The sequence below is a fragment of the Bufo gargarizans genome, chromosome 8 (genome assembly GCF_014858855.1).
Source record: "Bufo gargarizans isolate SCDJY-AF-19 chromosome 8, ASM1485885v1, whole genome shotgun sequence".
Taxonomy (NCBI): Eukaryota; Metazoa; Chordata; class Amphibia; order Anura; family Bufonidae; genus Bufo; species Bufo gargarizans.
Genome location: NC_058087.1, coordinates 179,857,578 through 179,870,086, shown reverse-complemented (window position 1 = coordinate 179,870,086; position 12,509 = coordinate 179,857,578). Strand labels below are relative to the sequence as shown.

The 12,509-nt window shown below is 46.5% G+C and overlaps 1 protein-coding gene across 5 annotated transcripts in view; it reads right to left on the bottom strand.

The window, feature by feature from the left end:
• Positions 1-746: 746 nt before the first annotated feature.
• Positions 747-12,509, bottom strand: part of ARHGAP17 (Rho GTPase activating protein 17) — a 72,622-nt gene continuing 60,859 nt past the window's right edge. The window contains exons 19-21 of one of the 5 annotated variants that reach the window (XM_044302913.1): positions 11,418-12,017; positions 9,506-9,529; positions 747-3,597 (exon numbers count right to left, since the gene is read on the bottom strand). In XM_044302913.1, the coding sequence (XP_044158848.1) occupies positions 9,507-9,529; positions 11,418-12,017 (623 nt within the window). In that variant the 3' untranslated portion in view covers positions 747-3,597; position 9,506. Of the gene's footprint in view, positions 3,598-5,692; positions 5,742-9,505; positions 9,530-11,417; positions 12,018-12,509 lie in introns of all 5 variants that reach the window. The other 4 variants (XM_044302914.1, XM_044302915.1, XM_044302911.1 and 1 more) reach the window with 4 other exon arrangements.

Here is a 12,509-nt window from a genome sequence, read left to right as displayed (position 1 = left end):
TCATTCATTAGTGAAGGTAAGAGATATAGCACTTACAGTTAGATGGTTCATATATAGCTGGATCAGATGAGGTCAGGAGGATCTCATCTGATCCAGCTATATATGAACCATCTAACTGTAAGTGCTATATCTCTTACCTTCACTAATGAATGACCTACTGCCCTGATGTCCACGGTGGGTCTTGATTCTACCTTTATTCTGGCATTTGATCATACATCAAGAAATATTTGGAATCAATACCTCTCTTAATTATTATCTATTAAAAGTTAAATTTAATTGAATAGCTAATATTTCTGTGATACATTTTGATGATAGCTTTTCACACTAGTATATGACACCCTGTGATTGTACAAAAGGTACTGTAGATAAAGAAATAATCTCAGAATTCAGCACCTAATTTATATATTTTTTTTTTAAATCTATCACTTTTAGATGGTGAAAAGTAAGAAACCTGAATTTATAAATAAGCAATTAAAGGGATTGTCCAGCAAAATGATATTTCCAGCACCACTCTTGTCCACAGGTTGTGTGCGGTACTGCAGCTCAGCCCCATTCATTTCAGCGATAGACACGGCCTTTGTACAAGTGTGGCGCTCTTTCTGGGGGGGGGGGAATCCCTTCCTTATGATCCTAGTGTCCGGAGCTTAAGGATTCCATTTAAATATTAAAAGTAAAAAAAATCCAATTCTCACGGTTATCGGATTTATTTTAGTTGTGATTTTTGGGAAATAACCACCAGACGTGAAGAATTTACTTCACAACCATTTTTTATTTCCTCAGGAACAGGATCTTTTTTTCCCAAACAGAAACCTTCTTAAAGTGTGCCAAAAATATATAACTTATATCACATTTGTATCTGTCCGACAGCGATAAGGGCCGCACGCTACCTCCAGGCTAAAAAACCCCCAGCAAAACAACAAGTACATAGAACAGACAGAGAAACAGATTGACAAAATGTATTTTGACCCCAAAAAACATTTATTAAAATTCCATACTGTGAACCTGTAGAGGGGGTGGCGATAGTGCCAGCGAGGGGGATCAGTCGCTGTAACTGCACAAGAGCTGATCGATTTTGTCGCCACCTGCAGGTTCTAAAAGGCACTGCACAAAAATATTGATAGCTTTTGGTTTTCATCTGAAAAGTACACCAATTATAGATTTTAAGTAATAGGGCCACCCCGACCCTTCTCAATCTGCCCCCCTTAAAAAAAAAAAATGGACCTTTTCTCTGCATCTTATGAATTCTGAGAGGTTTATTAATATCTTATGTGCATTATATAGAGGTTTTCTGGTATATTCATTGCTGGAGGAAGAGTTTGGGTGGGATGACCTATAGGAAGCACTGACTTCCAGAATGCCTTGTGTTTGGTATTTTGCTCGCAGGCACAAAAAAGGGACATACCCAAAGTGATAGGCCCCCTAATGGCAGTGGGGTGAAGGTGCAGATCATAGATACAGTCATTTCTAGAATTGTACAAGCTAATATAGCAAGTGCTGGATACACAGATCGCATTTTGCCCAGTGACTTGTTTTAAACCAGCCAGACGAGTGGTAGAGGATACGAGTCAGTGCTGTAGCTGTGCTCACCACTAGGGGGAGCTTATGACATATCACTTATGAGGGGATTGGAGCTCAGTATTAGACAACGGAACCCTGACCCCCTATAAAGATACACTGATATTCATCCATGTTACATGACCGCAGTTTTTATTAGCCTCATATTTCCTCCCGCCACCGAAGTCAATAGGGGAAGTGAAAAGCACCGTAACAAACGTGGTACCTAACCTCAGTGTGAATGGAACACCACTTCTACCTGAAAAGGCGCCATTACCAATATAAATGCGTTCGGTACGGAGCCAACCAATACAATAGAAGCCATGGGCGCCAGTAATGAAAAGTCAGTGTTTATTGGTTTGAAGGGACTAGAGCTGTTTTAGTAACAATATGGCCGCCTTCGCTGTACAGTAGGCAAGTATGGAGAGAAGTCTGTATATCATCATCAAGGTTATTGGTAAATGCAGTGGTGATTCCGGAGCTTTGTGCAGTCGTAGAGGGCAGGTAACGGGAGGCATCAGTAGTCTGTATCTTCTATCTCTTCAGCATATATACCTTCTGCATTGGCGGGCCACAACCTTCGCCGACACCAGGGCTGCGATAACCAGCGTCATGCTCTTTAGGCTTCCACCGACACGTGTCAGGGAGTCAATGGGGTGGAGTGCCCTAGCTTTCGGTGGAAGTCTTTGCTCGAGGACCGCCAACCAATGACTTCTCCAGACACATCCTAAAGGAACACTTCAATGGGCGCTGGCGTACTGTGCTATGCCTACTGTGAGGCCTGAAGTGGCAGAGCATGACAGCAGGTTCTCTGTGTTCAGTAATCCGGTTGCCCGAGTTTTTGACATTGATGACCGATCAGACTATGGTTCTCCGGTAAGCGCTGGAGCCTCTTGCTAGGCCAGTGTCATCACGTTCATCAGTCACGGGGCCTAGGCAGCTCAGTTCCATTCAAGTGAATGGGGCTGAGCTGCAATACCAAGCACAGTCACTACCCAATGGACGGCGGTGTGCTTGGTGAGCTGTAAAGAGGCAGCGGCCTCTTTAAACAGTTGATCGGTGTCAGACCTCCCACCAATCTGAATTCGATGACCTATCCTGAGGAAAGTTCATCAATATCAGAATCTCCGAAAACTCCTTTAAATCCCTGTGTCATGCTCCGGCCCCTCAGGCCCTGTAGACGGTATAACAGTGCATCTTGCAGTCTGAAGATGTTAATACCCTCAAAGCAAGAAAACAAAAACAGCTATAGCAGCAGAGCAGAAATGGTTGAAAAATTAACTTCATGGATGACCCTCAGCAGAAGACGAACGGGTTCCTACCTTCAGTCTCCGTGCCCCAGCGATCGGAGGGTGAGAGGGAGTGTGTGGGGGGGGGGGGCGTAGAGGTTTACACTCTATAGATGGTAACTGAAAGCCAGCAGTTCCCAAAAACACTATGTGCCCTTGACATCATTTACTTTTATAGCTTCTCTCACACTTTTCCATTACGGTCTCCATTCTTGTTCCTGTGTCATCCAAACCACCTGGCGCACGAGGTGTTAACAGAAAAAAAAAGAAAGAAAGAAAAACCCCCACATGGAAGTGTGTCGGTGGAATGTCTGCAGAGACTTCTGCCCTCCGGCTAAATACGTCATTTTAATAGTGGCATAAACTAGAAATATATATATATTTATATAGACTGGTCCTCTCAGTCCTGACAGACGGCCAGCGGTCATCACGAAGGCTCCGGCCTCATCCAGGTCTTCAGAAGGCAAGACACATCAGGTCATTGAAAGTCCTACAAACCGTGTGCAGAAAAACAACCACGGAGGGGGGGGGTGGGAAGAGGAACGAGCTTCTCGCTGCTTGGGTCTTGTCGTGATGACCGTCACGGGTCTGCGGGGCTGGACTGTCCATATTCGTTGGAGTGCAGACCACCTCCATCTGACATCTTACAGAGCAGTGCTCTCCACGTCTGTGTCAAGAAGGCCGGCCGGCAGCGGAGGATCTACAATGGGAACCGTGCAGACAGATTCAGCATTAGGATGTCCATGAACTGGATCTGGAAGGAAAGACAAACGTCAAGAGAGACAGGAATATCCAGGTTGTGTCCGATTCATTGCAGACTTTGGGAAAGGGGGTGAGGGGGGTGTTTGGTGCGTGCTGCATGTGCTCGGGGAAGGTGGACAGACAACTCATCATTTCACACTCTACTTAGGATATCGAGCAACTTTGTAAATACTTTCCTTTACTCATTTTGTACTGGTTTTAAGTTACACACATCTTTAAGGGGTCGTCCACTTTGATCCCTTTTTGTTAGAGGGCGGCGCCCCGTCCCCCCAATTAAAGATAAGCTGATGGCCAGCGATCCGCTGTAATCTCTGGGACTGAACCTGGCGGTAAGTGTTTAACTTCCCTACAGCAACCCTAGAGGATAAATGAAGTATTACACCATTGCCATTAATGGGCTTTCAGTGTAATCCAAGGTCCACTAGAAAGACCAGCTATGTGGCCGCTCTCTGCCATAGAGGGGAGGGGGGGGGGGGGGGGGGGGGGTCCTGAACTGGGGGCCCCCCTATTAACTCATTTATAATAGGGTGTTGATAAAATAACTCCTTCAATGCTGGTTCCCGGTTAGTGGGGAGCAGTGCATTATGGGAGCTCGTATGACTGATACACACAGAGCTGAGCTGTTTGGGCATACTATGGCTGACTATGGGGTAGGAGTTAAACCTTTAGAACGTGCAGCTTTGTATGTGAACAGAGGAAACTGCACAAAACCAGTAAAGCAAAGTAAATGCAAACTGACCCTCTTCAGGTTGCAAGGATAACTGTCCCTTAAAGTAGTGCATACATTACTTCTATGTAGTGGGAATCCTCCTTTAAAAAGAGGACTTAACGTTATATAAAGAGGAGACCGCGATCGGGCAAACCGGACGACGACCAATCAGGTCACAGGTCTGATTAGTGTCTGTGGGTTAGAGGTCTTCTCCAGTAGGTGTAAGGCCTCATGCACACGACCGTTGTGTGCATCCGTGGCCGTTGTGCCGTTTTCAGTTTTTTTTTGCGGACCCATTGACTTTCAATAGGTCCGTGGAAAAATCGGAAACTGCACCGTTTGGCAGCCGCATCCGTGATCCGTGTTTCCTGGCCGTGAAAAAAAATATGACCTGTCCTATTTTTTTCACGGCCAACGGTTCACGGACCCATTCAAGTCAATGGGTCCGTGAAAATCACGGATGCACACAAGATTGTCATCCGTGTCCGTGATCCGTGTCCGTTTTTTCCTATCATTTCAATGGCAAACTTGACTTAGATCTTTTTTTCATTTTTCATGTCCGTGGATCCTCCAAAAAACAAGGAAGACCCACGGACGAAAAAACGGTCACGGATCACGGACCAACGGAACCCCGTTTTGCGGACAGTGAAAAAATACTGTCGTGTGCATGAGGCCTAAAGGGGAAATCCAGTTTAAGAGACTCCTACGGAGTAAGGTAGTGGTCTCCAACCTGTGTCTCTCCAGCTGTTGGACAATTACAACTCCCAGCATGCCCTGACAACTGCAGGCTGTCAGGGAAATGCTGAGAGTTGTGGTTCCCACCCCTGATGGAGAGCCACAGGTGGGAGACCACTAATAAAACTGATTTATTCCTGAGGCGCTCTGGGCCCCACAATCGGTCAGATATGCGGACTAACTACAGCTATAGCCTCAGAGCAAGAAGCAAAAAAATAAATCAGTCTCTGTATTTGGAGTTCCCCTTTAAACAGAAGTTTTTTTATTTATTTATGTACAGGTTTATGATGCCTCATGTAATATTCTGGATTGGGTTAATGGGGTGCAGTAAATCACATTTCTTCCCTTCATAAACAAGCATTGTGGGGTACTACAAGCCTCTCGTTGGGGTACCTGTGCTATTACGAACCTTGGCCAACATCACTGTGTGCGCATTTCCAATTTCTACATGCGTGAGCCTAGGAAGAGGCAAGCCAAACTCCCCCGTGGGGACCACATGCGGTATTAGTTGGTGCATACAAGCTGGTTAGGGCCACACGCTGTTAGTACCCGGCACACAGGAACATCCAAGCACATGATTGGGGGGTGGGGGAAGCGTCAGTAACGTGTGTGTTTTCGGCCAATCACGTGCCTCGTTCCTTACCATCTGTACTTCCCAATGTCAGTGTTACTGATAATGTCACATCATACATCTGAATTGTTCGATAAAATTGATCACAGTTAGAATCCGGCCACATGCAAACATGTAAAAAGCAGAACGCGCCATACATCCCCTCACTGACATCTACAGCAGCCGCCTCTCCCGACAAGTCTGTTCTAGTAAATGCTCGTATTCCCCATCTTATAAGGGCTGTTTCACACGAGCGGATGCCGTGCGTGGCATCCGCTCCGTGAAAGAGTGCCAAGACCCGTTGCAGAGTGCAGAGGCACGGAGCATTAACATGACTGATATGATGCTCCGCGCCTCTCTGTGATCTCTTTACTATGAAATCACAGTGAGATAAAGTTGTCACCGTGATTTCGTAGTAAAGAGATCACAGAGAGGCACGGAGCATTATCAGTCATGTTACTGCTCCGTGCCTCTGCAGTCTGCATCGGGTCTTGGCACTCTTTCACGGAGCGGATGCCACGCACGGCATCCGCTCGTGTGAAACAGCCCTAACTCTGTTGTTCTCCTGGAATAAATTGACAACCAGGCTTTACCATTTCCCCTCGTCAAGGTGCAGGTACTGTCAGTACTACTTGGACCGTAAGGAAACCCCCCCAACTGGCAACACATAGTTGTCAAAATAGTCATACATTTCTAGGAGGAATAACAGAGGGACTTCACAAGACAGAGTTCTAGGAAAAGATGCTGCAGAATTGATCTCTCATGGGGAATACAAGTATTCATGTCCGGGAGGAGAACTTCCATGGGGTGTACAATTTCTTATTACGGGCACTGGATGTTCTACGAAGACTCGGACCACCTATGCAGCTGCAAATTAACTGGCCCAGGTATTATTACTGTGTGGGAAAAGGGTCCGTAAGTCCAAATCTCTGGACACCAGAGGAAGCAGGAGCTCCGGAGCGATGGGCGGACATACCCCACTAATGACCCCGACGAGCAGATTCTCCTTTTGCTTTTTCTGATTTTATTCAAAGTTGTGCCTTCTAATATATACTTCATCATTTCCTCCTCATTTCAAGACCTCTGCTTGCTAAAAGATGTATCGTTCACATCCCAATCATTCGGAGGACATGATCAGGGACAGGTTTTAAGCCTCTGGACGTTTAGGCTCTTTCACACTTGCTTCTTTTCTTCCGGCATAGAGTTCCATCGTCGGGGCTCTATGCCGGAAGAATCCTGATCAGTTTTACCCTAATGCATTCTGAATGGAGAGAAATCCGTTCAGGATGCATCAGGATGTCTTCAGTTCTGGACCGGAACGTTTTTTGGCCGGAGAAAATACCGCAGCATGCTGCGCTTTTTGCTCCGGCCAAAAATCCTGAAGACTTGCCGCAAGGCCGGATCCGGAATTAATGCCCATTGAAAGGCATTGATCCGGATCCGGCCTTAAGCTAAACGTCGTTTCGGCGCATTGCTTTTTCTGAATGGTTACCATGGCTGCCGGGACGCTAAAGTCCTGGCAGCCATGGTAAAGTGTAGTGGGGAGCGGGGGAGCAGTATACTTACCGTCCGTGCGGCTCCCCGGGCGCTCCAGAGTGACGTCAGGGCGCCCCAGGCGCATGGATGACGTGATCGCATGGCACGTCATCCATGAGCATGGGGCGCTCTGACGTCATTCTGGAGTGCCCCGGGAGCCGCACGGACTGTAAGTATACCGCTCCCCCGCTCCCCGCTCCTACTATGGCAACCAGGACTTTAATAGCGCCCTGGATGCCATAGTAACACTGAACGCATTTTGAAGACGGATCCGTCTTCAAATGCTTTCAGTTCACTTGCGTTTTTCCGGATCCGGCGTGTAATTCCGGCAAGTGGAGTACACGCCGGATCTGGACAACGCAAGTGTGAAAGAGGCGAATTCCCGCTGACAGCAAGCAGAGGTCTTGAAAACGGTGAGGAACTGAAACAATATATAAGCTAGTTGCAAAAATGATAGGCTTTGACTTGACAACCCGATATAGTGGAAAAGACAGAATAATAATAATATACCGTATAACATTACATAACTGCTTTGCGCTACACTCCATAAGGCGTTGGTCCCCAACCAGTATCTCTCCAGACGTTACAGCATGCTGGGAGTTGTAGTTTTGGGCCTGGTCAGCCACAGGCTGGAGACCACTGCTGTAATGTACACTAATAGCATATTAAATATATATCAGTATGCAGAAGCATTTTCCTACAGATACTGGGGGAGCCACCGACAATGCTGTGGGGGTAACCTATGTGGTAACCCATAACCCCCCGACACTGCTACATGTACATCACATTTACAGGTGCAGGGCAACGACTAATTCAGCCATCTGCATGCAAGCAGACACTGGCTCTATCACCAGGCAGGGGCGGGAGGGCCACACATCACTACGGTCTACTTCAGGAGGCAAGGTTTAGGAAGGCCATGCCAAGCAAGAAGAGGCCTCTGAAGGTATGGCCAAACCTAGCGGCTGCCCGAGATGCGGCCGTTTGGCACACTGATTGTTAAGAGGCGCTCGGGTTTGTGAATAAAACTGCTGTTTACCTACAATTTTACTTCCAAACCTTGCGGCCATTAAAGATTAATTTATAAGTCACACCAGCATGTCAGCCATGTCTCTGCAGCCGCTACGTGGGCCCTTACCCTGAAGGGGAGAGGGGGGGAATTATGGCTTGAGCTCCTGCCACTACTAAATATACTTTGCATTTTAATTCCTCACCATTTTTAAGAGCTCTGTTTGCCATCATTGACTAGAAAAATAAAATACTTTTTTAACCCTCGACCAACAGTGCAGTGGACATACGTAGCTGAATTGATTGACTGGCGCATCAATATATGGCCAATGTAGGCACTCATCATGCCAGTCAGGTGCCATACATACTGACAACACCAGTGATTGCTGCAGTCATGTTAGTAAGGCGTGTAAACGGAGACAGGAGCAGAAGGTTTAAAAGTTGAGCTTTTTTTTTTTTTCTTTTATGATTTTTTTTTTTCCTTTTAAACACATTGTTCTGATATATTGTAATTAAAAGGTGCACTAATGAACAAGACACATTTTCAGCATCTGGTATTTTCCCATTGACTGACAGCAAGCAAAGATTTTGACACGGTGAGGAATTGAAAAGCAGTCAATTAAAAAGTCACAGTGATTCATGTTCATTTACACAAAATCCTATTTTTGAGACGTGATACTGACGGACCCACCACCCTATACGTGTACAGGGGGGTGCTATAATCCTGGGGACCCCAAATAAGCAATAGTTTGTCTAATAAGACCCTTAATTTTCAGTCCCTTGTCTTGTCTTAGAACAGCGATGCCCAACTTGCGGCCCTCCAGCTGTTGCAAAACTACAACTCCCAGCATGCCTGGACAGCCTACAGCTAATAGGGTATGCTGGGAGTTGTAGTTTTGCAACAGCTGGCGGGGCACAGGTTGTGCATCCCTGTCCTAGAATAATTAGTAACAGGTCATGGGCAGAAGCAATGATATTTAGTCGTTGTTCATGACCACAATTGCGACGCCCCCCACTGAAATGCCTACAATAATACGGGCACATGGGTGAAGTGCTGCAGGGGCCAAATTAAAGAGTCCTATCAGGACAGACCCAGAGTGATCCCTTGTGTGCATGCGTATTCTTATCGGTAGAGAGCTATGGTGCAGGGTGGTGGTAAGGTGCAGATTTAGGTGCTGGGGGTGCAGGAGTGTGGATCAAATAATACTGGGGATGAAATGGGGTGAAATGAACATGGGGTATGCCAAGAGCACAAGGCAAAAAGCACAACATGGAGGCGGTGCACGGTGTCAGCAGTGTACAAACCTTAATACCGGTAATTTTCCCAACCTGTTGGAGGCACCACAGACAGAACTATTAGGAAGCGCTGCATACATCACAGCCCACGGGCACCCCACATCCCTCTTCTATTATCTCCTAGATTACCCTCATTTAGTGACGAGCTGAAAGCAACAGCCAGTGATCGCCAGCATCAGCCAGTGCAAACGGAAGCAACTTAATGTGTCACGGGGTAAAAACACCAGGGCTGCAGCCAAAGTGTTTACAGGAGGGGTGCCTTAAAGGAACACTAAACAGAAAACCAACAAAAACCTTCTTAAATTTATATTTTCCTTCAATTCTGTCGTATATTACAATTAAAACTGAGAAAAATCTAAATAAATCTTCTGTGTGTCTCAGGAGCTCAGCAATGCCCACCCTCCTCCTCCTCACTGCCCTGTGCCTGGCTATAAAAATTATAAAAATGGCTGCCGCAGGAGCCTTCCTCCTCTGCAACAGGACAAAATATATGTTAAGCCTCGGCCTTGGAGTTGTATAAGAGTTTGATACTGATGGCCTGTCCTCCGCCGAGTGCTGCAGCCTGTTCTTAGTTGGGTTGCAAGGGGTATCAAATTATCAATACTTTTTCACCTGGTTCGACTTGATACAGGGATTGGCCTTTTTTGCGCAGCTTCGTATCGGCCCCTACCAGAGAACATGGCGCACGCAAAGCGCTCTATATTCTTGTAAGTGGCCGAGAAGTAGGGAGGGCGTCTCTCCCTCCTCACTGCGACACGGCCGGCCACTGCCACCAATGAAACCGCTGAATGGCTTGATGGGGGAAAATAGGAGGGCAGGGGAGAGAGAAACTCACTGTGGAGTTCTATGTTAAAGGACCTTTGATATCATCATGTGACCAGTGACCTCCCATTTTTATTGGTCACACGGCGATGACATCAAAGGTCCTTTATCCTTCAACGTAAAGAGGAATCTTGATGCAGGAGATGTTTTCTGCAGCTTTTACAGGCATGTGCTTCATGCTGCAAGCCGGTATTAATGTGAGGCACATGGTCTTATTATATTAGTACCTCCATGTGCCTCACATTAAGGGTCCATTCACATGTCCGCATTATGGGTCTGCATCCGTTCTGCAATTTAGCAGAACGGGTGCGGACCCATTCATTTTCAATGGGGCTGCAAAAGATGCGGACAGCATCCGCACTTCCGTTCCGCGGCCCCGCAAAAAAAATAGAACATGTCCTATTCTTGTCCGCACCCACGGACAAGAAAAAGCATTTCTATTATAGTGCCGGCCATGTGCGGTCCACAAAATGTGGAATGCACGTGGCCGGTCACCATGAAATGCAATGTAAGCTACAGGAGGAGCTGAGCAGATGATGTATAGTTTTATGGGAAAAGAATCAGTAGAACTTGTATTTTATTCATTTATGTTCCTGCTCATTCTGTGCTTTGCAGTCCAGGAGGCGGTCCTATCAGTGATTGACAGCTAGCTCTGTATACACAGCCATAGAGGGAAGGCTGTCATAGAAGAAAGAGGAGTTGGACCCCCACCGATCACATATTGATGACATATCTTGAGGATAGGCCATCAATATCAAAATGACAACCCCTTTAACCAAGGTTCCTTGCAGCATTTCTGCAAGACTGTTTCAGGAACATGCAAAAAATCCTCTGTATACTTTTATTTCTGGTTTGGTGTTCCCTTAAGGGTCCCACATTTGGAACATCCCAGCGTGTTAGGTAAGGGGGGTGTAAAATTGGGTAAGATTTGCCCCATCTATGGCAATCAACATTGCAGCCTATTTTGCAAGGTTGGAAAAAGTATTTTTTTTACAATCATAAAAGCAAATCTTCAAATACATAATTATTATATGCTACATTCCTCAATTTTGCAGAAAAATAATGTAATCGTGGGGTAAAAATGCCCCCCTGTACTCACCAGTGATAACTTTCGATGCAGATCCTGGCTGAGCTTCCACAGAAGGTTGGGATGCAGGGGGCTGGGGTGGTGGAGGGACTGTGGGTCGAATGCGGGGTTTAGGAACCGGACGCTGCCGGGTAAGTGTTCCGGTGTTTTGTGGGGCAGATGTCAGGGTGGCTTCCGGGAGGCCGGTCTGGGAACCTGGGTGGTCGGAAAGAGGAGGAGGAGTATCTGGGGGTGTTGGAGACTGTGACGGACTGGAGGACTGTTCTGTGGCTGGTACTGTCGGTGCAGCACCTGCGAGCTGAGCGGTGGGCTTGGGCTGAGGTGTGGGCTGAGGTGTTGGCTGAGTGGGTGGTTGTGGGGGTGGGTGACTAGGAGCCTGGATTATGGGTTGGCTGCTTGAATGCCTGCGTGGTAAGGTGCCATGTGAATAGGCAGAAGGAGCCGCCGTTCCTCCTTGGTTACTTGTAGTGCTTGGAGGAAGAGGATTGTGGTTGGATGGTTTGGGTGAGATAGAAGGAGGAACATTAGATGCCACTGGCAGATTCAGATTTACTGGTTGTACTGGAGGGGGGTTGGCTGGCTTTGGGGGTGCTGGGGCTGGTTTCTTGGTAACTACAAAATAAATAATATAAATTAGGGGAAAAAAAGCAAACAAAGAACCTTCACTTAGTCGCATTGTGCCTGAAAGTTAAGAAAATAAGATTACTGAAAATACCTAAATATTACTTTATAATAAATACATTCCCAAATAGCTTTTATTATATAAAATGCATTGTTTTCTCTAGAGGGGGCAATTATCAGGGGGAATAAAATGGCTACTGCCCTATTATCACACACAAAACCCGTCCTAAGGCTAGGGCTACACTACGACATTTGTAGAGCGACTATTTGTCACAGCAATGTCGCACAACATTTTTTCTAATGATAGTCAATGGTGTCGTACTGTGACACGATAGTTGCACATAAATCTACACAAGATTGGTTTTTGAGAGACTATCGCGTTGCAGTAGTAGCATGTCACATGTCGCACTGCACCATTGACCATCATCACAAAAAATCTTGTGCAACATTGCTGCAACAAATAGTCGCACGACACATGTCGCA